This window comes from Narcine bancroftii, chromosome 2 (assembly GCF_036971445.1).
Source record: "Narcine bancroftii isolate sNarBan1 chromosome 2, sNarBan1.hap1, whole genome shotgun sequence".
Classification (NCBI taxonomy): Eukaryota; Metazoa; Chordata; class Chondrichthyes; order Torpediniformes; family Narcinidae; genus Narcine; species Narcine bancroftii.
The window spans coordinates 348210165-348236350 of NC_091470.1; the positions used below are offsets into that span (position 1 = coordinate 348210165).

Below are 26186 nucleotides of genomic sequence, written 5' to 3' on the forward strand. Positions count from 1 at the left end.
ACTGGGTAACTTTCAGACATGTAGTGATTCATGACAATAAACAGGGTTTTTGCCGGCGAGGATAAAATAAATTGGTTGTTTGGCATTCCATCCACGAGGCAGTCCCTTGCGATTGAGGCCAACTCTAATTTCACTCCCTGTGGGTGGCTGTTGCACACCATCTGCCCATCAGTCTAAACAGAAGGTGATCTTAGCCTAGTGGCAAAGACGTCCATGAGAAATGGTGATAGGCAGTTTCACACCCACCCCCACCCCACCCCTTCTCTCTTTCCTTTTTCCTATCCATCTCAATTCCTCTAACTAGCATCCTTAATGATAGCAGCAAAACTCATGGACTGAAAGTCCACCTAGTTCAAATAATATCTTGCAAAGAAGGAAACAAATGTTCAACCCTCACTGGGTCTTGCCTAATGTGAACCCAAATCCATGCCAACTCAGTGTCTGAGCTTTATCTGAATCCCTGATTCACAACAAGTGACACTGGACAATAACTATGGGCTTTGTGAAAAATTGGCGTGGCCACGTATCAAGCAAAACCACCAGAACCTTCTCAAGACAAATTAACCTTGGGTCGATAGATCTCATCATTACCAGGACTGTGCGGAGAGCAGAAATAAATTTCAAGTCTTAGGAAATGAGCAGCAGGCGACTGTGGGATAGAAAACTGGCAAGAACAAGTCCTGTTTAATTTATTAACCAGGCAACCTCATTTAACGATCCTTTCATAAATTTGGTCACCTTATAGAACAGTTTCTGGCATCTGTCCATCTGTGCAGTGCTGAAGACACACGACCGAAATGGTGCAGCACGTCATCATCAAGGCAAAATACTACAGTTAAAGACCTGTCGTTAAAATAGATAATACTGTGAGCAAACAGTGGTCCAAGTGGCATTTCTGATTGGATGCCTGTGGCTCAGCTGGTGTACTGGGTTCGAGCAGCAGAATGCGTGGCACAGAAGAATACTGCACACTCATTACTGACTTTCCAACGGAAATGGCAAAGAATGGATTTTTAAAAAAAATTTCATCAACAATATTGTTGACTCGATGTAAAAACAGTAAACATTAGAAATACTCAGTTGGTCACACAGGGCTAATGCTTGCGTTTGAAGACCTTCCACTTGAAAAGCTGGCTGTCTCTCAGTCCACAGATAATGCCCGGCTCATCGAGTAAAGCCGACTTTTGCTGTGCTCTTTTGTTCAAAATTTCAGCATCTGCATTCTTCTTTTGGTAACCAACAACAGTTTATCCTTCTGCCAGTCGGAAACATTGTAATTTTTCTCCAAAGTCTACGCAATCTGTCCAACAATGCTATTGACAGTTAGTCATATGTACAACCCCTCCTCCACATTTTATCCACAACTTCCTCTCCCTGATCACCACCAGCTGGAAAAGCAGCTTATCTATACTTATGGCAGGCAAAATTTAAAATATATCATGTACGGAGGTGCCAACGCTAAAAAAAAAACTCCAGAGGGTTATTAACTTGGCCTGCAACATCATGGATACCAGATTTCACTCCATCTAGGACATCTACAAGAGGTGGTGTCTTTGAGAAAGCAGCCTCTATCCTCAAGGACCCCCACCACCCAGGCCTTCCCTCTTCATTCTGCTGCCATCGGGAGAAAGGTACAGGAGTCTGAAGACAAGCACTCAGCAACACAAGGACAGCTACTTCTCCTCTGCCTTCAGATTCCTGAATGAACAATGAGCCACAGACTCTAACTCATTGCTGTTTCTATTTTCTTGCACTATTTTATTTCTTTTGAAATGTAGTTTATAGAAATGTTTGCACTGTGCTGTTGACGCAAAACAACAAATTTGGTGGCACGACCATACTGATAAATTTTGATTCTGCATGTTATATTTTTAATGCATTATTACATGACAATGAAAGGAACCTTGAACCGCGTGGCTTACAATAGCACAGAAGTCCATTTAGACCACTTGGTCCTTGGCTTTGCCCAATGGGGCGATCCCATCGGTGCCATCTTTCTCATCCTTATTTCCCTGAAACCCCAGCAACTTATTCTATCTCATGCATACCCGTCAGTCCCCTTGAATTATTTACTGCCGATAATGTAAGAATATATGGTAGCTAATAAACCTACCAGACTGTACTGACAATAACCACACCAGCAGTGTGAGTATAAGACTGCTTTAATAAACTAATATGTACACTAAGAGGTCTTGTCTCTCTGCAAGATGAACCTGGAAGGCTAGACTGTAGCTCTGGATTGCTTTATATACAAGGTCACCGGGATTACATATCACCACACAGACATCTTAGGATAGGAGAAGAAAACAGAGTGCCCAGGGAATTCACAGATCGTCGACTACAAGCTCCACACATGCACAAGTCACTCCATCCGAATTATACAGCGGATACCCCTTACTCTCTCAATGTTGGCATCTGCATCTTGTACAGCAGCACAAGAAAATAGGAGCAAAATGGGAAGCCCCTGTGTTGCCTAAACCTTCTCCAAACTTCAAGGTGGCCATGGCTGTAAGCAAGAAAGTCGGCAGATGCTGGGGACCAGTTGAGTGTACAAATGTGCTGAAGAAAGTCCCGCAGCTCCCATAGTCGGTAAAAGGCAATCAACATTTTGGGCCAAAGCCCTTTGTCAAAAATGAGGCAGACACCTGAATAAAAAGGTGGGGGAGAGGTGGGGGGAGGAGCAGAGGCTAACAGGTGGGATGTAATAGGTGGATACATATGGGAGGGTAGATGTGATGGGGGAGAGGCCAGAGGGCTATGCAAGATAGCTCAAAGCAGAACTCCTCTTTTGTCAGTTCCTCAAAGACTTGATCTTTCAAAATTGTATTTCCCTCCTTCTTAAATACCTCCTCTGAACTCAATTCCACAGATCTTGAGAAGAAAGATTCACCACCATCGGCGAGTAGAAATTGCAATGCACCTCAGATTTAAAATGGCATTCTCTCCTGCCCCCAATCTTGCTACCACATCCCTTTGTTGGGGACTCTCACATCATCAGAAATACTAGAACCCACCCTGTCATGTCCCCCTTAAAATCTTCTAGTTTTCAATAAGATCACCCTCATTATTGAAATCTCCAAGGAAAACAGATTTTCTTTAAGATGGGATTGTACTCTCATCCCATTAATTGGCCGAGAGAATCTCTTGTGGCCTTCACTGCTGGTAAATCTTTTTTTTTCATTCAGGGAGCAAACTGTCTTTGACTTGAACTAAAACAGACCTTAATTTATTTTGTATGTTATAGGCTCTCATCACTCCTTTAGTAATTGCTACCTAATGAAATATTTCTCAAATATTGTACTGTGATAAAAAGTGTTAAAGTAATTTTTCATTTAATGAACCCAAGAATAGCAAAAATCACAACGAGATCATCCATTTTGATCCAATTATTTGAGGAATAAATGCTGGATCAAGACAATGGGAAGTCACAATTCTTCAAAATTACTAAGTGGGAGATGCTGGGCTGTCCTCTGTTTTCCCATTCTAATTATATCTAAGGTGGTCTTCTCCCTCAGTGTTAAAAGTTACACATTTACACAGAACATGAGATGGCAGACATATTAATACATCACCAGAGAAGACACAATGCTCCCCCAGCTCAGTACTGAAATGTCAGTTTAAGTTATGTGTTGAAATCTCTGCTGTGGGCCTTCAACCCGTGACCTTTTCATTCAGAAGGAACCTTGCTTCTGCAAAGTCAAGGCTGCCGTATCTAATTTCATACTCAGAACACGCTCAGCAGGCAATTAATTAGTTGCTGCAGACATGACCTATGACTGCCAACAAAAACTACATCATTATAAATATATTTGGAAGGAAATGCACCACCGGTAAGGACTTTAATTGAAGTATACACAAGAAAATGGTGACTTTCCCCTGGCCAAAGGAATCTGACAATTCCCTATCTTCAAATTCTCTTCCTAAAACAATTCATTTTGCACTATCCTTCAAGCTGCTGCCCAGCCATTCAATGTGGGTCAATCCCCCGTCGTCAACTCATTTTACTGTCAATCATTCACTAAATCTCCAACTGAACTAAATTAAGGACCACTTGACTGCTCAAATACTCAGCTGTGAAGATCATATTTTAAAATTAAAATTAATTCATGGATGCAACAAATGAAAAATTCTGTAATCTTTTTGAATCGTCTTTCATTCATTGTGAAAACTAAAAGGTTAAATTAAAAAAAGTTTCAAATTAACCTGAAAGTCCAGTGATCATTTTGGCTGAAGTGCTTCTTTTTCCCCAAAGAAGCTACATTTCAATCAAAAATGTCGAACCACTCAAGCATCTCTTCCAAGGTTTTTCAAGGTGCCAAGCTTTGACAAGTGCTGCACCACAGGAATTGGCGCACAGGCCCCAACAATTCATAATATAAAACTGCATAGGATTGTGAGTGGTGAGGTTGAAGGCAATTTGGACAAGTTGAGTGGATGGGCAACTGCATGGCTATACTGGCCATTGTATTTCATCATTCAATGGCCATGATGCAATAGACATATTGGATACACTGAAATAAAATGCATCCAATATAATATATCAAATGGTGACATGCATACATTTGTCCAAGTATCTAGGGAGAAACGTGGATAAATGTGAAGTTATCTAGCAAAATAAATGGTAAGACAGAGTTATTGAAATGGGAAGGGATTGGAAAACATTGACTTATACGTTAGGCACTGAAAATCATCATTCTGTTGAAGAAAGAATATTGCATACTGGCCTACTCTGCAAGAGTACAAAAGGAAGAAGGCCTCACTGCAACTGCAACAGGAGTCCACACCTGAAGAACAATATGCACTTCTGAATTCCTTTACAAGCCCAATAAAAGTTTGCCAGACTAATTCCAGGGATGGAGAAAGCATAATATAAAGAGGGATAGGATTGGTGAGGCGTGTATTCACTGGAGTTTCAAAGAATCATCAGGGTTCACATAAAAAAAACAACAAAATTGACAGGCAGGTTTTGAGGGGCAGGATGTAAGAAAGATTTTCGCTTGAATTGGGACTTTAAAAGCAAGATAGCATAGCCTCAGGATAAGGGGAATGACATCTGAATTTAGATGAAGAAAAATATCTTCATTCAATGAATGATGAACTTGTGGAATTTCCTTACACAGTAGATGATGGTTGCCTATTAGATGAATATATTTGATATAGAGATAGTGAGATCCCTAGATGTAAAAGGAATGAAGGGGTATGGTGGGGAGATGGTGTTTAAAGGATCAAATAAAGGACAATATAGGTTTGAAGGGATTGATTGATGGCCCACTTCTGCTTCTATTTTTCTATGCATGAATGAAGTTGAGTCGGATAATTAGGGAAAGAGAAGGTTACCTTTTTGCCGCATTATAAACCATCACAACATTTCACTTGGAATTAAGGCTATTTTGACTATACCGATAATTTCAAAAGGGTTTAGGATTTATTTAAATCACAAAGAAATACGGGAGGAACTCAGCCGATCTCGCAGCGCCCATGGGAGATAAAGATGTGTTACTGTTGTTTCGGGCCAGAGTCCTCCTTCAAAGTAGGAAGGCATCTAAATAAATACTAGTGAGAGACAGTAGGAAGAATGGGAGGGGCAGGAGTTCAGTGCTAAAGGGTGTTAATTGGATATGGTAAGAGGAAAGGTGAGAATTGATTTTAGTTCTGTGAGAGAGCAAGAGAGAGAAGGAGAGAAAGTGAGAGATGGGGGAAAGGCAACAGGGGAAGAAATAGGGGGATGGGGTGGTGGTTTAACAGAAACCGGAGAAATCGATGTTAATTTATTTCACTGGGATTTTTCACAGTGGCCGAAGAATATGTGACTGAGGCTTCTTGAAATACAGACATCGATTCTTACTTTGTTGTCTACTGTAGGAGATTCTCTATCTTTCTCAGTATGTTGAAGTTTCCTGTTTAGATCCTGAAACATATCCTGATGTCGTTTTCTTGTGTGCATTATTTTCTAGGGAGAGAAAAAGCAAGACATTAATGAAAATGCACCCTACAGCACCAGGTAAAGGGTCAGGAATTGAACAAGTGAACCCGACAGAAAGACTTACCTCAAAGTCTAATTCTGCATATCTAGATTTTCTTCTCTGAAAAACAAGTTAAACAATTAGTCAGATCAATTTAAAAATAAATAACAAATTGTGATTGAGATGTGACGGCTGATATTTCAGAATGATATTTTAATAACCATAACGCTGTCATTAACATAATTTTGCTTTTGGGTCCCCATCATTAAGTCTTACCATGTTGTGAAGAGCCTGGGGAGTTCTAGACAATGAAATAAATTTGATTATATTCTCTAATCCTGCAACCCAAAACCATTCTGCCCAGATTGATGAAGAATTAAGCCTCTGAATTGGCATGGTGATGGGCTGAATCACTTCAGGCTCTCTCAACCCAGTTCCTTTAGGGTGTGAACTACTGCATTCTCTAATTTGGAAATCACATTCTGTTCTGCCATGGGATAGCTGATATAGGAAATTAAATAATATCACACTTCTGCAGCAAAAATCATCCTTATAAGATTAAGCAGAGATACTTTGATGGTACAGAATTTCACTTTGCATCTAATTGGATTATACCTGACCTGAGAATACTTCATGCTGACACTGATTGTCTGAAATAGAAAGTGTTGAATTAACTTTCTTGATGAACACAACAAAAAAATGCAGAAATAAAAGGTTATTGAAGTTAGATCTTCAAAAAATGAGAAAACATTAGAAACATTTTTCATTTGTTCAGTCACATAACACAAAGACATAAATCATTCTGAAATGCTGGTCACATTACTTGAAGGAGATGTCACTTGCAGTGCAATTGTACGCCGTAGAAATATAAGATTTACATAGCACTTACTCAGGGAAATGGTGGACTGAAGTCATTTTAAGTCAAAGCACATCGATAGACGTGAAAGGATCATGTTATATAAAATAGATCAGAGTTTGAACTGTTAGGGCGAGCACTTTAAAATAGCACCTTTAAAATGACACTGGGCTGATGAATAGGAATCCTCCAACACTGCTCCTTTAGCATCTGTTTTGATCTGTATGTGATGACTCAAATATATTTAACAGAATTTCAAGTTTCTTTAGGTATGAGGTGATCGGATTTAACTCGACTTCCTGATTTTCTGAAAGTAATGTAGTTTTTAGATTTAAGGGAAAACCTGTTAAATAATAAGGACATTTCTTATTTAGCACTGATCAATCAAACTTAAATGAACAAGTACACTAATCTTTCGATGGAGGAGAACAGTTACTAAATCATTCTGATGGCTTCTCTATAAACCTGCTGCTTGAACTCCTGGCCATTTCCACTTGGTTTATTTCAGATTTCTGGCATCTGAGGTTTTTTGTTTGCTTTTCTATTGATTGACACTTTGTTTCAGCCTATTGAATAAGATGACAATGGTAAAGACAGATACAATACAATAACAACCAAATTACCTTTGCAAATTGACTCCTTTTGGTCTACAAATAATAATACTTTTTGATGATTGTAAAATTATTCTTTAAACATTGATGCAATTTATACCCATCATGTATTGTTTTAAGTTAGAACATAAAACAGCACAACTCAGTTACAGGCTCTTCGGTCTACAGTGGGCATTTTTTTTGATGATTCCAATAATGTATGATCCCTCCGTAAACAGTCAACAACCCTTTGCATAATTAACATCTTTGTTCTTGGTTCTTGATCCTCCAAAATATTCCGTATGGAATTTAAACTGGAGGTGGGGGAGGGTGTGCTTAAGGACGAGAGTTCTGAAGAAGAGCTGCCTTAAATTTAGTTGGGTCTGGTAGTGTGAAGATTATTCCATGCTTTAATTGTGTGGGGGAAGAATGAATAGCTGTACTCATCTGTCTTGAAAGATGGCATTGCAAGTTGGGTTGCTCTTGGCAGGCTTGGGTTCGGTGTAGAATACATATCTATATCAAGCTGTTGACTAACGTTAATGGTCCATTGGTCAACTGAATGGGGCTACCTATCGTGCTTCATTCAAACCAGATAATCTCCTCCACTGGCTTCTATTCTTGATCCTTCACTGTTGCTCCTAACGCACTCCAGGATTAACTCCCAGCCCCATCTTTTATTATCTGCAAGCTGTCCTTTAGCAATACATCACAAAAACCTGGCATTCCATTTCATTTGTGCATGATCACCCAACCCATTCCTTTTCCTCCTTCCGCCTAACAGCTTTGAGTTTACACATTGATGAAGGGGTCAGGCCCAAAACGTTGGTAATATATCTTTGCTTCCTATGAATGCTGTGTGGCCTGCTGAGTTTATCCAGCACTTTTGTGCATTGCTCTATAGACAATAGGTACTGGAGTCAGCCAATTGGCCCGTCGAGCCAGCACCGCCATTTATCAGATCATGGCTGATCTTTCTCTTTCAATAACCAATCCCAGCCTTATCCCCATAACCCTTAATTCCCCTGCCCACAAGAGACTTATCTAACTCCCTTTTGAACATATCCAGTGAATCAGTCCCCAGTACCCTCTGTGGCAATGCATTCCACGGATCCACAACCCTCTGGGTAAAAACAAATTCTCCTCATTTCTGTCTTAAATGGCCTTCTCTGTGTTCTTAAACTATGCCCTCTAGTCCTAGTCTCTCCCATCATTGGAAACAGGTGCTCTGATTTCACCCTGTCAAGCCCTTTGATAATCCTAAATACCCCAATCATGTCTCCCCTTATCCTTCTAAACTCCATTGCATATAGTCCAAGTCTTTCTAATCTATCTGCGTATGACAATCCTGCCATCCCGGGAACTAACCTTGTAAATCTGCGCTGCACTCCCTCTATAGCAGTGGTTCCCAACCTTTTACTTTCCACTCATATACCACTTTAAGTATTCTCTATGCCATGTGTTCTGTGATTAATAAGGGATTGCTTAAGGTGGTATGTGGGTGGAAAGAAAAAGTTTGTAAACCACTGTTTTAATCATACCTAATTGATTTGTTATGTGCACAGTTTCATAACTCCAAAGGAAATGGACCAATGACAATTTTTCTCAAGCAAAATATTTCAGTAATAATTGGGTCTACAGCAGTGATTCTCAACCTTCCCTTCCCACTCAGATACCACCTTAAGCAATCCCTTACTAATCACAGAACACTTATGGTATAAGCAATACATAAAGTGGGATGTGAGTGGAAGGTAAAAGGTTGGCAACCACTTCTCTATAGCAAGTATGTCCTTTCTTAAATATGGGGACCAGAACTGGACGCAATACTCCAGATGGGGTCTCACCAGGGCCCTATACAACTACTCCTCCAACAGCCATTAAGTTTATCAAGATGAGAGGCCTGTTCCACAAACCAATGATCAGAAAAACTGGAGCCACTGTCTGTGGCCCCTTTGATAACTGTTTGCCTAGCTCTGATTCCATCCAGCTCTCTGGCCACCTGCTGAAAGTTGATCAAGCCCATTTGCAAATTTTGCATCTTATTTAATCTTGAATTGAATTTTAGAGACCTTGGCAAAGATCGTAAAGGTAATCAATTCCTACCATGGTAACATAAATTTTGTTCCTGTTTCAGTTCTGAAACCATTTCCACTTCTTTGTTAAGTGATGATTTCAGTGCAGACCTGGCCAATGAACACCATCACAAACCTGAAGTCAACTGAAATGAAGGTGTCATATTGCACCAACATAAAATTCAGTGCATGAACTATTCCTCTACTCACCAACCTCACCTACCTTCGTCCTGTCTCTCAACTTTTTAAAATTCATACCTGCATAATCAAATTCCCTCATGGATTCCTCCCTCAATTTTTATACCCCTTTGCCTAGCGACAACTGTACCAGAGCTTAGCTTTAATTTTCAATTTTTGGAGGATTCTGTCACATTGTCCCATTCACTTTTGACTCATCCATATCTGCTTTCCCAGCTCAATTAACCCCTCTCCAATTAAACTCATCAGTTGTCCATTTATGGCCCTGTGAAAAGTATTGGGATGTTTGACTGGGATGCAACTGTAAGGTGCAATATGAGTGCAAGTTGTTGGGCTTATTTACTGAGGAGTAATTTAGATTTCATTTCAGGGAGTTATGATGAAGAATTCACTCAAATTAATCCTGCTTGGGTCCCACATCACTTTTATTTTCAAAACTGCAGAGCACTGAGGACCAATTAAACTGTCACCACTGAAACAGGGCCTGGCATCACAAAGATGAAGGTGGCAAGTTCATCCAACATATTAACATGTCTTTCAGATAATGATTGATTTGCCGACTGTGCACTTCCAACAGTGTTTGATATTGTTCACAAAATGAATGGGAGGAGGCTCAGTATGAACTGTGAATTCAATAGTGAATCAAAATGAAATAATGTATTATAAAAGCATGGTCAAGAGAGAGCTCCTTCATTATTCAAAAATAAAAAGAATGCTATTTACATTAGAATAATTGGGAATATTTGTTCATTTAGTGATCGAATTGGTCATCATTCTTAGCTCCTCTTTAAAAATGTTTACCGTTTTCTTAAGAATGCATCCAAGCGAATACATTAACTATGCAGTTGAATGTAACGGCAAATCAAATTTACTGAACCCACTAAAGTGTGGCACCAATGTTGCCTTTTCTCCGGGACTTTGAGAGGATAGGGAAACCACAAAACTTCTGCCTCAAGGAATTAGACCAGGGCTTGTGCATAAACTATTTAAAACAAACGTTCTACAATTTGTCATCGCTCACATGGGCATGGGTTCTTGCAGTGTAATGGTCATGCATTGAACTAATCTGCAATAATAAACCAGAGAGATGTTCAGATCTTACCCCATCAGTTGGGGAACTTGTATTTAATTGAGTAATATTGGTTTTTTTGGATCTTTGAAAGGAAAGCTGCCGTCTTTATGTGCAACTCCACATGCTTTTAACTGACAAACTTCTCCTTCATGGACCTGAAGAAATAAAGACATACATACTGACCTTGCTAGCAATGCCCATTTAATGTGAAGGAACAGACGAGTGATTGAAAAGGGATATTAAGGAGGCATGTAAAACACTAAGTGGATTGGAAAATGCTACTATTAATTAATTAACACCAAGAGAACCAAAGTACAAAGAGGTCAAAATGCAGGTTCAGGACTTATCTCCAAAAGAAATCAAATCCTGAAACAGCCACTGATAGAATAACAGAGGAAGAGCCTTTGGAATCACTCAAAAGCCAGATAGATTCTTTGGCAGGCAGAAATGTTTCATTGAAAGGCCGCACCATATGAGCTTAATGGGTCAAATGCAGAAAAGAGCTTCTATGTACCAACTCAATCAAATCTTTTTCTTTGTCCTCTGTGATTATTTGGAGTAATTTTTGTTTTAAAAACCTAAGACATATCACAACACTTACTTTGATATCTTAAACACTGAGGGCAAAAGTTAGGGAAATATCAAGAACCAAGAATTTTTAAATTCCTTTTTGGATTCAGACATTTTGATATTTAAGTTCAAATGTATGTTAAAATCAACAAACCATTCTTGGAATGAAGGAATCCAGATGTTGGAAATGCAATGAATAATGTGAACTTGTATACATCATATCTTTCCCTATCAAAGTGGAGGTATTAACTCACTCAAAATAAACTGGTTTTTATTAAATTATTTATAGAGGCAGCATTTTTTAACCTAAAGCAAAAGAGTGGAGTAGACTATCTGGTAGATAAAACAATCAGCAATTGTACAAACTCAGTTTCAAAATCTTTTAAAAAAAAAACTTCAAAAAAGTTTTAAATCTATAAAGTGTCCAGATCTGAGGGGTTAGATCTTAAAGCAAGTCAAAAATTAATTTGTAGTTATTTATAGGAGAACCATACATTTAATTGGAATTTTCTGCAAAGAACTGGAGGATAACAAAGGAAAGTTAGGAAAGGATTGGCAGTTAATCTCATAATATGATGAGGCCTTTCTTCTGGAGTTCAGCATACAGGATTAAATGAGCACAGAATGACTTGGGTCACCTGGGAAAATATAACTAAGTTAAATTTTAACTGGGATTCCAGGTTATTCACATATATAGAATTTGACAAATTATGAGCCGTGCATATTGATGAATGTGAATACTAAAGATAGCCAAAGAATGGAAGACTGAGATCAAGGGTAAGGGAGAGTTATCTTCAATTTAAGTATTCCTGTTTTCATTCATCGACAGAATGGTTTCTCTTCATCTGTAGAATAAGCATAAAGGGAATCTAAAGTTGGATTTTTAGATGAAATGGTCTTGTAATCTGTGAAAAATACAACACTTGCATTTTCATTGCACCTGTCTATTCTAGGAACATTCAAAGTCAATTTAATTTTTAGATTAATTCAATTTAAAAAAAAATGTAATTTAGACATACAGCTTTTTAACAGGCTCTTCCAGCCCATGAGCCAATGCCACCCAAATACCCCAAAAACCCACAACTCCCATATGCTTTGAAGGCTGGGAAGAAATTCGAGGAAACCCATGCAGACACAGGGAACATGTTCAATCTTTTCAAACCTGGATTGCTGGTGTTGTAATAGCATTGTTACTATCTGCAACACTGTCAATGTTGCCCTAGGTAAACATAATAGAAAAATAGGGCAAAAGTTAAATGACCGCGCTCAGTTTATCTCGGTTGAAGGCTGGAGCATTGTGAGTCTTGGTTTTCTTAATTAGGACGGTGGTACATTTGAAACGGAGCAGGAAGGAGGGCACAGCTTGAGGTGTTGTGTTTGAAACCTGATAGCTGAATTTTTTTTTGTGGGGTGGGGGGGGGGCGGTTGAAGAGGGAAGGAATAAGTAAACAGCTTTAACAATGCTGAGCAGCAGAGTTTGCATGATCCTTGATCTGGTTGGGCTACCTCATTCATGTGGCAATAGGAGCCACCGGTCTTGTGTCGATTTGCTGCTACTTCATTCAGAGGTCACACATGTGCACATAATGTTTGAAAAGCTGAGCTCAAAATGTGTGTTTAAAGCTACTGTGCAGCGTGACCATGTTAAGACCAGAGGAATTAGGCCACGTTAGCAAACGTCAAGAATGACACCTTGCAGTAGGCAATGGGTTTTAGTTAAAGTACTTTTTGAAAAAAATCTTGCACTGTCTGAACTATTTCAATGCTCCTATGCCTTGCTACCTTAAAACTGGACAATGGTATTGGAGGAAGCATTGGCACAGTGCAGAGACTTGGAAGGGTATGTACAGGCTAACATTCTGAATTTTGAACCATGGTACACTGGATAGGACAATCGTAGAGAGTATAACTAAATTTGAACAACATGCTGTTAACATATCCTTAGAATATTATGTAATGTCCCTAGATTCCCATTATAGGAAGCGTTAAACAAAAGACCATGCAAAAACGAGATTTCTTGTAACTGTCTCATTACATGGTCTAATGAATGGCTCAAAAACCTGGAACATTTTTCAGCTAAGTGGAGAACATGAATGAGGGATGTAAACCATTCCAAATTAAGAAAGGTTAACAGACATAAAATAGTGTTCTGAATGTTCTCTAAAGGATTATGGGGATAGTTAAAATATATTGTGTAGAAATCCAATCCTTGAACAATAGCAATCAGTGTTATGTTATTGACAATTGATTTTTCCTGGGGTAAAATGCAATGAGTTCTTCAGTGTCATTTTACGGTACTCCAGAGATTTAATCAGGCCTTTAGGGCTTGAGAGAAGTCTGCAATATGAACACAAATTTCCCTTCAATCGCACAGGGAATTCCCCTGTTACACTATTTTGAAGAACTGCAGGTAACTTGGACTAAGTAGTTCCCAATATGGACATTATTAGTTCAGTCATGTTGAGCTAACACATGCTGGATTGGGAACCTATAAATCAGTTTGATAATCTCCCAATCCAAGATTTTTCCTGCTAACCCACTGATGACCAAGTCATGGTCTTTTGATCCCTTAATCCTCCAGGACCCCTTCCAATTCTCCCAACCCCCATCTCCACCGGTCCCTCTAATCTTCCCATAAATGTAATGTTCTCTAATCTGCCTAATATACCCATATCCACTCATTTTCTTGGCATTTCTCCTCAGCTTCTGACAGAATCCTTCATTTCCACCCATACATCTAGCCACATTACTGATCACTATATGACAACAGGATCTTTTCCTTCCAGACCATCGGACCCAATCCTTCCAGTTTATCTGCCTTCAAAGATTTGGATTCTTCCTAACTCTCTTCACATCCTGACTGCAGGCACAGATTGTTTCACCCAACCATCGACATTGGACCATGTGCCTGAACCTACACCCCCACCTCCAGATCAACCATGGCCCAGTAAGAACAACAGCCTGTGCTCAACTAAAATTGCTGGTATGTGATCCATGGATGAAACCATCCTTGATAATCCTCATTGCCAGACAGGTCATTTCAGCGAGCTACAACTTCTAGGCAAGGTTTCTCTTGACTAACAGGGAGGTTGTTTGAACATTACCACTGAAACTACAAAGTGGTCATTCCGACATAAATCATGTTTCTTCAAAAGACATGAGATAAGTACTTGGAAATTACAATTATAAAAGGATTCAAACTGCAGACAGATAATAGTACAGCATTCTTTCCTCATTTCAGAAAACTTCACAAAAACGAATGGCTACAATCTCTACATTTTTACATGCAAGCATTGTGTTTGAAGACTGGAAGGTAGTGGTTCTCAATATATTCAAAAAGAATGCAGTTAGAAGGAGGCTAATTGCATGGAAATTGTTCAATTGCACATTATGGCACAATTTTAATGTCCACCTCAACAATGCAAAGACAATTAAAAGATATGGAACAGTCAGCTTGGTTTTAAAGTCAATAGGTTATGCTTCATAAATCCACAGAGGAGGAGGTAACTTTAATGAAAACACAAGCTGCTTTGTCGAATTCAAATTTGCAGTTTTAGAAGTTGCTTGATAAAATGTGGAAGGTCTTTAAGTCATTAATGAGCTCTGCAGGACAATGAGTTGGGAATAGTGAGCAAAAGGTATTAATGGCCATAAACCCCAACTCAGAAGCAGCAAATAGTTCAGTTTCAAGGGGTATGTTCTTCGACTTTTGATGTTCCCAATATCTATAAATGAGGTGCTGAAGAAATTATTGAAATATTTGCTAATTATGCCAACATTTACAGTTAGATATTCAGAATGATTTGTAGCCTTCAAGACATTTGGATAAATTGAGCGAACAAGGATGAAAAATAATTTTTAATATGTAATTACACGCAAGTATGAAACAAGACAGACACAGTGGGGTGACTGCTGTCACAGGACTTTTAAAACTCACGATTAAACACCACATTTAGGGGTAATTTTCTTAACTCTGCTCCCAGTATGAGGTTTTGCCTACTAGGAATGTGTATCAGCAAGCTACGTACACATGCTCCAAAGTATTCTGTTCATCATATCAATTTTAGCGGATGGAAAATAAGAATTCCCAATGTGTGATTTCAGCAAAATCAAACTAGGAGCACAAGGTCATAAAATCAGCCCTTTAGACGTCCGTGTACAATTTTCATTATCCTACCTTCAACGGTACACTGACACATTGGAGAGAGTTCAGGGAGGAGCGACTAGGATTATTCTGGGATTTAGGGCTCTATAGATTAGAAAAAAAAAGATACCAAGATCGGAACTTATTTTTGTTGAAGTCAATTAAGGGACATACAGACAGAAACAGATTATTCAATGTGGATTATTCAGTCATGGATCTAGAGGATGCAAATGCAAAATTAGCCAGACCCCCTTGAAGCAGAGATTACAAGATTTTCTCCCCACTGAGACATTAATTGAGTGACACAAAATCTACAGCAGGTCAAAATATTTAGGATTTGGAGACGAAATATGCGAATTTGATTTTCTAAACTCTTGGAAATTAGAATCCACAAATATTAACAATTTAAATGCTTATCAGAAATACTAACATTGATTTGTATTAAATAAGTGCAAAATAATTCTTATTCTTGTATAATAATTCTGTAGTTACTACTCAAGCAAACAGTCTATTATAAATCTAAAGGCAAAAGCTCCTCATATTGACTTCCAAATGTACGGTATGTGCAATTTCCTGGAAAATCGGCAATAATTACTCCAACCAAATTACCCAGCCATGAGTGACCTTGCCTGTGACAAGAACTCAGAATATGTTCAGTAGCTCTGCATTTCATCTGATATAAATTTTACACATTGGGCTAATCGCTATTGGTTTGCAAAGTTGTCATCTGGGTACTTTTCTCCTACAGTATCAAAACTAAAGCTTGTAATCTTTCAGTAAATGTGGAACTTGTGCAAATCTTCATGAGCAAATCCAGGAAGCTAGTTGTCCAGAATGAAGTTGCATTAGCAATATAACCAATTCCATTCCACCTCTGCCCCAACATGCTCATTTTCCCATCCAATTAGCACTGAACACTTGGTTCATATTTCTTCCATATACTTGGGAGCACCAGGGCCAATTGGTGCATTTCAAATTCCACAATGTCAAAAAACCACAATCCCAGATTCTACATAGACCAAAATCCATGCTGCACCATTACCAATAAAACAAGGTTTCACAAACAATTGCTAAAAGAAGCATCCACGTTCTGTTCCATGCAATTTCCCGGCTTTTCAACATATTACCCATCAAATTTAAGGTGAGAGATCTCTCACAGATATACCAGCCTGGGTTGTTTTGCCCTTTTCAATGTTTACTGAAACTGGGAGGTTCTGCTGGTTGCTGTTAATTTTAACTCCTGTGGAAGTTTTAGCATCTCTCACTGTAACAGAACCTCAAACACAATCAACTAGCACTACATTCTCTATTTTTGCATCCTGCTTTCAGTGTTAATAAAAACAAATTTTACCTGAAAAGCAGAACTGGTCCCTCATATTATTTAGATTTTTTGCTATTTCCAAGAAAGACAGTTTACCAAATACAGTATCCATACCTTAATTTGTGTATGGCAAAGTGAAAGTGTTGAATATTAAAAGTGATTAAAGCATTCAGTTACCTATATTTTTATCTGCCATTCCAAGTAATTTCTTCCTAATTTAACACTCAGAAATTGGAAAGCAAGTATAAATGAGGGGAAAGAATGTTTATACCCTTCTTTCTCCTGTAATTATATAAAGTTTAGCCACCAATTCTTATTTGTGATACTGTTGGATTGGAAATGGGGGTCTCTACAATCTATTAATCAGCAGAGCTTGCAACTCCAAGTCACAAGAGGCACCAGTATACATGGATGGTCTTTATATTGACCGTATTACACAACAGCACAGTACTTGGCCCTCAAAGTTGGCTGACCTATATATTCCTTAAAAAAATAGTACTAAACCCTCCCTACCCCGTAACCCTCTATTTTCCTTCCAATCATATGCTTGTTTAAGAGTCTCTTAAAAGCCTCTAATGTTTCAGCCTCCACCATCATCCCTGGTAAGGCATTCAAGACACCTATAACTCTCTGCATAAAAAAGCTTACTCCTGATGTCTCCCCTAAACTTCCCTCTTTCCATTTTGTACAGATGCCCTCCAGTGTTTGCTATTCCTGCCCTGGGAAACAGGTGCTGACTGTCCATCCTATCTATGCCTCTCATAATCTTGTAGATTTCTACTAAGTCTCTTCTCATCCTTCTATGCTCCAAAGAGACAAGTCCCAGTTCTGCTAACCTTGCTTCATAAGACTTAGTTTCCAATCCAGGCAACATCCTGGTAAATCTCCTCTGCACCTTTCTGTAATGAGGTTACTAAAACTGAGCACATTACTCCAAGTGTGGTCTTACCAGAAGAGTTGCAACATTACTTCTCTGCTCTTGAACTTAATCCCCCTATTAATGAGCCCCAGCATCCCACAGGTCTTAACTATCCTATCAACCTATGCAGCGACCTTAAGGGATGCAGGGATTTGGACCACAACGTCCCTCTGTTCATCCACACTCTTAAGTAACTGACGATTAACGCTGTACTCAGCCTTCTGACTTGTCCTTTCTCTTGCAACCTTCGACAGGCTTCAGCTCCATCCACAACTCCTCCAATGCTCGTATCATCTGCAAACTTACTTACCCATCCTTCTGCCTCCTCATCCAGGTCATTTATAAAATCACAAAGAGCAGGGGTCCCACAACAGATCCTTGTGACACTCCACCAGTCACTGATCTCCAGGCAGAATACTATCCTTCCACTACTACTCTCTGCTTTCTACGTGCACACAATTTTTCATCCATGAATCTGAAAGGGTGTCTCATGGGGTATCTTGTCAAATGCCTTACTAAAATCCATACAGACCACATCAACCACCCTATCCTCATCAATATCTTTTGTTACTGCCTCAAAAATCTCAATTAGGTTCATGAGGCATGACAAAGCCATGCTGACTATCCTTGAGTAGACGGTACTTCTCCAATTGCTCATAGATCCCATCCTTAAGAATCCTCTCCAATAGTAAGATGACCACTGATGTTTTAACATGTAACCTTAATGAAGGCTCAAGCTCGAAAGTTGGTTACGTTTCTTTATATTTGCTATATAAAGTACTCTGTTTGACCTACTGAGGTTTTCCAGCATTGTGCTTTTACTAACATGTGGACTTTTTTTGAGAACAATCTTCCAACTTTAACAAGAAATGATAATGATATATTGAAAGAAACAGCTGTAAATAAAATATAAAAGCTAAAGAGAGCTATGGTCTCAATATTTTTCTTCTTTTCTCACTGAATATTTTGCCACAAGGCTTATTTAATTATGGTCATAATTTATGTTTCTGTACCATGATATCAAATAATTAGTCAGAATATAGGAAAGAGAATGAAAATCGAGTGGGACGGTGCCAATATGACAACCTTTCTCTCAATGTCAATAAGACAAAAGAAATAATCACTGACTTTAACAGGTGGGGCAGAGTCCATATTCCTGTCCACATTAATGGCACTGAAGTTGAAAGAGTAGATAGCTTCAAGTTTATGGGAATTAACATTTTGAATGACTTGATCTGGATGAGCTCCATGAAGTGGACTGTCAAGAAAGCGCAACAATGCCTCCTTTCTCAGAAGGCGACGGAAACTTGGCACATTCCCACCATTCCTTAACAACTTCAACAGACGCACCATCAAAAGCATATTCGCTGAATGAAACACAGTGGTATGAGAACTGCTCTGCTCAAGATTGGAAGAAACTCTAGAGGGTACTGAATGTAGCTCAGAACATAATGAAAACTGCCCTTCTCTCCATAGACTCCACCTACATCTCCCACTGCCTAGGAAAGGCAGCCAACATGCTGAAAGACTCATCATATCCCAGACACACTCGCCTTTCTCTCCTCTGATTGGGGCAAAGGCTTTACAATATGAAAAGACACACCAACAGGGTTAAAGATAGTTTCTTCCCTGCAATCACCAGTGTCATAAATAAACCCCATAACAGTGCTGTCATGCTGGCCTTGCTTAGTTCTAACTGATCTGCTTTTTCAGTGTAATTCTATTCTTGGTAAATTGTGCTGTGACAAATTATGTTGTGTTTGTATCGTATATAGATATGTTTTTGGGAGATAAAGTGTGGCATGTTTTTTTTTAATTCTAGGTCACATACAAACACTTATACAGATCTTATTTAAAATACTGGAGCTCTGCTCATGCTAGACATGTTGGCACCAGGGCCTTTGCAAAAGCTTTGGAGAGTTCCCAAGAGACTTCACTAATGGATTGTTCTTTACAAAAAGGCAACAGATGAAATAACTTGTTGGAGCCATAGACTGTCTGGCGTGGAACTTGCTTGTTTTTTTCAAGCAGAGAAAGTCAAACAGTTTTTCTCTGAGAGAGAGAGAGAGAGAGAGAGAGAGAGAGAGAGAGAGAGAGAGATAAATCAGTTCTGCAGTTTTACAGTCAGCAGTAGCAGCTGGGACTGGAACAGGACAAGCTGGCAAGCTTGTGGAAAACCCTATTTGGAAGACAGGTTGTGAGTGCTTAGTTTGGCCTTGTCAAAGCCTTTGTGGTTCATGCAAGAGGAGAGGACTGGCTGCCTAATGTTTCACTTGAAATAAGAGAAACAAAGAGGGAACCTGAAAGAAAGAGGTTATCATCTGGAGAACCCTGAGGGGGGCAAGTTTCTTCATCAAGACACTGAAATGGCTGATTAAAAAAGAATCAGTTGTGGGTGTACAGCAAACAACAAATCTCTCTGAAAACTGACAAGAACCCTTCTGAGCGGTAACCATTTATCTTTCAAGCACCAAAGCCTAGCTGAACTTCATAAATGTTCAATTATGTGCACAGCATAAGAATTGCCTGCAACCAGTGAACTTGAAGGAATTAGAAGTGAGATTGGACTGTGGATCAAATAACTTTTCTGAAAGTACACACATATGCATGCGTTTAGAATTAGAAGGGGAGGTTAATTTAGGTTAGTTAAGTCAATAGTGATAAGTTAAAGGGTGATTCTGTTTTCATGTTCAAAGATAATTAAAAACAACTTTGGTTTAAGTAACCATTTGTCTTGGTGATTATCTATTGCTGCTGGGTTTTGGGGTCCTCTGGGCTCGTAACAATGCTCCATACAACATGGCTGTATGTAATGCTTGAGATCTGTTTACAGAAGAACCCTTCTCCCTGTACTTGGTATTTTGTGACAAATAACCTGAAACTTGATCTTAATCTTTGGCTGACTCAATTCCTCAATATTGCTCAGTAAGATCGTGCATGGATGCAACCTTTAATGAAGTATTTCCTCATGATCATCGGAGCTTCTAAGTCAGGGAAGACACAGTAACAAGTCTGGTGACTAAAAACTGTTCCTATAACTAAAACAAAACAAAACCTTCAGGCAGATTGAATCTGTTTTATAGTCCAGTGTTTCCTATGAAAGACTTCATGGGAATGAAAAAGACATTCTGCTAGGAAATACTTCAATTTGGAGGTCAAATACCTCGATGGATACATTTTGAGACCAGAGCAAACAATTTTCGATGGCTAAGTCTAAAAGCACACCCTTGGGATCTCAGAGCACTTCTGTAACTTTAAACTGCGACAAAGTTAGCAGATGATAATGAGCTCTAACATCAATGAGAAGGTCAACATTACTCTGTCAATCTTTAGAGGTTTGAGCCCAAAGAAGAACAATGAAGAGGGATGGTTTTGTCCAAGCTGTCAGGCAGAGGAAGGTCCGTACCAGGGATTAACTGCAGCACAAGTTTGTTGGACCTTTACCATGAATCAGACTTTCACTATTTCAGGTGGGCTTGCTGCTTGCCAATTCATGGATCTACTGTAAAGCAGACTTTCAATATCTAAGAGGAATCCAGAACAAACCTCCAATTGCTGGATGACGATTTTACTGACAGGTATTACAGCTGGTAATTGGCCATATCAATTGGCCAAAAAAAGTACCGCAACCAAAGACTGGGAGCAGTTCAAGATGCAGCAAAGGAGGACAAAGGGATTAATCAAGAGAGCAAAAATAAATTACGATAGTAAGCTTGTGGCAAATATAAAAACCGACTGCAAAAGCTTTTATAAATATGTCAAGAGGAAAAGATTGGTGAAATCCAGAGTAGGTCCTTTGCAGTCGGAATCAGGGGAATATATAATGGGGAATAAGGAAATGGCAGACCAATTAAATTCTTACTTTAGTTCTGTTTTTACAAGAGAGGATACAAATAACCTCCAAAGGATGTTGGGAAACATAGAGACTAATGCAAGGGAGGAACTGAAAGAAATCAGTATCTCTAAGGACATGGTCTTGGGGAAATTGATGGGATTAAAGACAGATAAATCCCAAGGGCCTGATAATCTACATCCTAGGGTACTCAAGGCAGTGGCCATTCAGATAGCAGATGCTTTAAGAATTATTTTCCAGAACTCGATAGACTCAGGATCAGTACCCATGGATTGGGGGGTAGCTAAGGGGGGTAGAGAAAAAGTGGGGATTTATCGGCCTGTGAGCCTTACATCAGTAGTGGGCAAAATGATGGAATCCATTATTAAGGATGTAATAGCGGAGCATATGACTAGCAGAGAAGGGATCGGATGGAGTCAACATGGATTTACAAAAGGTAAATCGTGCTTGACAAATCTATTGGAATTCTTTGAGATGGTGACAGGTAAAATAGATGGGGGAGAGCCAGTGGATGTGGTGTACCTGGACTTCCAAAAGGCCTTTGATGAGGTCCCGCATAAATGACTGGCTTCCAAAATCAAGGCTCATGGGATTGGGGGCAAAGTATTGATGTGGATTGAGAACTGGCTGGCAGGTAGAAGACAGAGAGTTGGGATAAATGGCTCGTTTTCTGAGTGGCAGGCGGTGATCAGTGGGGTACCACAGGGATCTGTACTGGGACCCCAGCTGTTCACAATTTACATTCATGATCTGGATGAGGGAATTGGATGTAATATCTCCAAATTTGCAGATGACACTAAGCTAGGAGGGGTTGTGTGCACGGAAGAGGGGGTCAGGAAGCTCCAGTGTGATTTGGATAAATTGAGGGACTGGGCAGATACATGGCAAATGCACTACAATGTGGATCAATGTGAGGTTATCCACTTTGGTAATACAAACCGGAGGGCAGATTACTCTTTGAATGGCAAAAGATTAAGAGATGGGGAAGTGCAGAGAGACCTATGGGTACTTGTACATCAGTCTCTGAAGGCGAGCATGCAGGTACAGCAGGCGATTAAAAAGGCAAATGGTATGTTGGCCTTCATATCAAGAGGGTTTGAGTATAGGAACAAGGATACCTTACTGCAGCTGTACAGGGCCTTGGTGAGATCCCACCTGGAGTATTGTGTGCAGTTTTGGTCACCTTATCTAAGGAAGGATGTTCTTGCAATGGAGGGAGTGCAGAGGCGATTCACCAGGCTGATACCTGGAATGGCAGGAATGACTTATGAGGAAAGATTGCGCAAATTGGGATTGTACTCGCTGGAGTTTAGAAGATTGAGAGGGGATCTCATAGAGACCTATAAAATTCTGGCAGGACTGGACAGAATGAATGCAGATGGGACGTTTCCAATGATGGGAAAATCCAGAACCCGGGGCCATGGTTTGAGGATAATAGGCAAACCATTTAGGACCGAGATGAGGAGGAATTTTTATACCCAGAGGGTGGTGAATCTGTGGAATTCATTGCCACAGAGGGCAGTGGAGGCAGGTTCATTAAATATATTTAAGAGGGAATTAGATATATTTCTTCAGTATAAGGGTATTAAAGGTTACGGAGAGAAGGCGGGGACGGGGTACTGAACTTTAAGATCAGCCACGATCTCGTTGAATGGCGGAGCAGGCTCGAAGGGTCGAATGACCTACTCCTGCTCCTATCTTCTATGTTTTCTATGTAATTAAATTAATTTCCCTGCATTTTAGTGGAAGCATTAATCTTCTAAAAATTAATAGGTAAACACCTGTTAAAATATGAGGAATTGTTTCAGACAAACTGTTGGAAGTTTGGATGTTAGAAAAATTCCAGAGTTGGTGTACATCCTCCAGAGCCAATCACAGGGAGTTGTCTTTACAGTGTCATCATTTCCACTTTGGAAACCCAGAAACATTTTGACCAGTCCACAAGCATTCTACGACTGTCAGCAGGGAAGTATTGAATTTGCCTATTTCAACCGCCTTAAGCTGGTTTCATGCAACTCTTCAGTGAATTATAATTCTCACAGCAAAATCTCTCCTCACAGGGAAAGAAAAGGAAGCACAAGCCTAGTGGTTTTCAAACTGTACCCCCCCCCAAACTCACTTTCCACCTTAATTAATCCGTATGCCATAAGATTAGTAAGGTGGCATGTGAATGGGAAGGTTGAGAACCACTGTTCTTGACCCAATTGTTACTGAAATATTTTGCTTGAGAAAAATGGTCATTGGTCCACTTCCTTCAGAGTTATGAAACTGTGCACATAACGAGTCAATTAGGTACGATTAAAACAGTGATTTTCAAACTTTTTCTTTCCACTCACATACCACCTTAAGCAATCCCTCACAAATCACAGAGCAGTCATGCATAGGGAATATTTAAGGGGGGAATGTGAGTTTAGGGGAGCAGTTTGAAAACCATTGCATTAAATGATTCTGCTGTTGTGGAGGTCGCTCTGAAATGGTGTGCAGTGAAGTAAGATATTTCTTCTGGTGATAGGTACACCAGTCAAAAATAGGTTGAGGAAAGGTCTGAAACCACACAGTTTGGTGGTGGATCTGGGTCAAATATAGTTCTTGGAAGCTCTTGCTTTTCACAATGATTTTTCTTCCAGCAGGCAGCACCTGCACCTCCTCCACATCACGCACCTTTACCCCCCTCCCACCATAACCATCTGCCACATTCCTCCCAATGTACATAATGGGTAAGCCAAATGAACAGATTGTCATTCTCAATGCTTTCATTTGGCACTTCTTGAAATAACACCAGGAGTCAGTGAGCCTAGCCTGGAGTGACTTCATTCCTGCAAAGATTCAGCGATCTCTTAAAGGCAAAACTTCAAAATGATAGTTCATGGAAAGTTTGCAAACATGTTTCTTTAAAATATTATTCAGGGAGATGAATGGCATTTGGGGCATTTTCATGGGCTAGCATTGCCACAGACTGGTGCATTCTTCAGAGGCTAAAGAAGCCTCTCCATCTTTGGTTGATGCACATTGTAGCCTTGGTGTACAGGCGATAGGGGGAGAACATGCTCAGGGTGGTTGACCAGCATTGTTTTGCCATGGATAGTGTTGATTTTTTTTCATGGTTTTTATGGAGGAAAACTCACCCATGCCAGTAGACGGCTCAATTACACTCCTCACTTCCACTAAATGCATCATGGAGCAGCTCTGGGAAGTTATCAGATGACTTGCAGCACAGGATATGGGACTGATCCAGTGAAGTTTTGGTAAACAACAGTCACTTTGGTATTTACGCAAGGGAGTGTGTTAATAGCAATAACTGATAAACAGTGGTAGTTAAATTCTTGCTTTTTGGAAACAGTCAATGGATGGAACAGAGGTGTTAACTTTCTGTCAATTTCCAATTCCAATCCTTATGTCCAATGCTTTTCGCTGGAGTTTGCATGTTCTCCTGCGTGCTCTAATTTCCTCCCACATCTCAACTATGTGCTAGTGAGTAGATTCATTGATTAAATTATCCTTGCTGTTGAATAATGTGAAGTTGATGGACATGTTAAAGATAACAGATTATAAGAAAACAAAGAGGGGAATAGAATAGATTACATTTTACTTACAGGTAACATTCAATGAACCCTCTTCTACATAATGTTTAAAATGAGAACTGTGGTGACATATGTACTAATTATGAATAACAACTGTGGCTCAAAAGCTTCAACCCTTTATGGAGCGAGATGGCAGAGGTCGACAGCATCGAGTCCACGCTGCTGAAGATCCAGCTGCGCTGGGTGGGTCACGTCTCCAGAATGGAGGACCATCGCCTTCCCAAGATCGTGTTATATGGCGAGCTCTCCACTGGCCACCGTGACAGAGGTGCACCAAAGAAAAGGTACAAGGACTGCCTAAAGAAATCTCTTGGTGCCTGCCACATTGACCACCGCCAGTGGGCTGATAACGCCTCAAACCGTGCATCTTGGCGCCTCACAGTTTGGCGGGCAGCAACCTCCTTTGAAGAAGACCGCAGAGCCCACCTCACTGACAAAAGGCAAAGGAGGAAAAACACATCACCCAACCCCAACCCACCAATTTTCCCCTGCAGCCGCTGCAACCGTGTCTGCCTGTCCTGCATCGGACTTGTCTGCCACAAACGAGCCTGCAGCTGACGTGGACTTTTACCCCCTCCATAAATCTTCGTCCGCGAAGCCAAGCCAAAGAAACTACATACATGTATGATTAATCTCCTTAATGGAACAACATCTAAAAAATCTCATGGAAACATTATTAAACTAAAAATTAATAGGTAAACACCTGTTAAAATATGAGGAATTGTTTCAGACAAACTGTTGGAAGTTTTGCATCACACTTTTCACCAAGATCTTTCTGCACATTAACCTTACATAGTGCTAAGACACTTGGTGTCAAATGTTCTCCTGTGTATATCTGTGCATGTCTACAATAGACTTCAGAAGCAAACACAGTCAAGATCTGGTCCACGTTCCAACATTGTCCAGATTTTGTTGCATGAAACCCAGGTATCTCCACTGCAAACAGAATTGAACATTAAATCCAAACACTGCAAATTAAGATGAACTGATGCTCATTATAATACTTAAGATGGACAAATGATACCAACTTTGAATACAATTCAAAAC

At 39.7% G+C, this 26186-nt stretch overlaps 1 protein-coding gene across 7 annotated transcripts in view; it reads right to left on the reverse strand.

The window, feature by feature from the left end:
* The window catches only part of adgrb1a (adhesion G protein-coupled receptor B1a), a 651114-nt gene that overhangs the window by 12159 nt on the left and 612769 nt on the right, over nt 1-26186 (reverse strand). For 3 of the 7 annotated variants that reach the window (XM_069922254.1, XM_069922252.1, XM_069922251.1), the window contains 4 exons: nt 15499-15570; nt 6584-6613; nt 6048-6083; nt 5846-5950 (listed from right to left, as the gene is read on the reverse strand). In XM_069922254.1, coding sequence (XP_069778355.1) covers nt 5846-5950; nt 6048-6083; nt 6584-6613; nt 15499-15570 — 243 coding nt within the window. The remainder of the gene's footprint in view (nt 1-5845; nt 5951-6047; nt 6084-6583; nt 6614-15498; nt 15571-26186) is intronic. The other 4 variants (XM_069922257.1, XM_069922256.1, XM_069922255.1 and 1 more) reach the window with 2 other exon arrangements.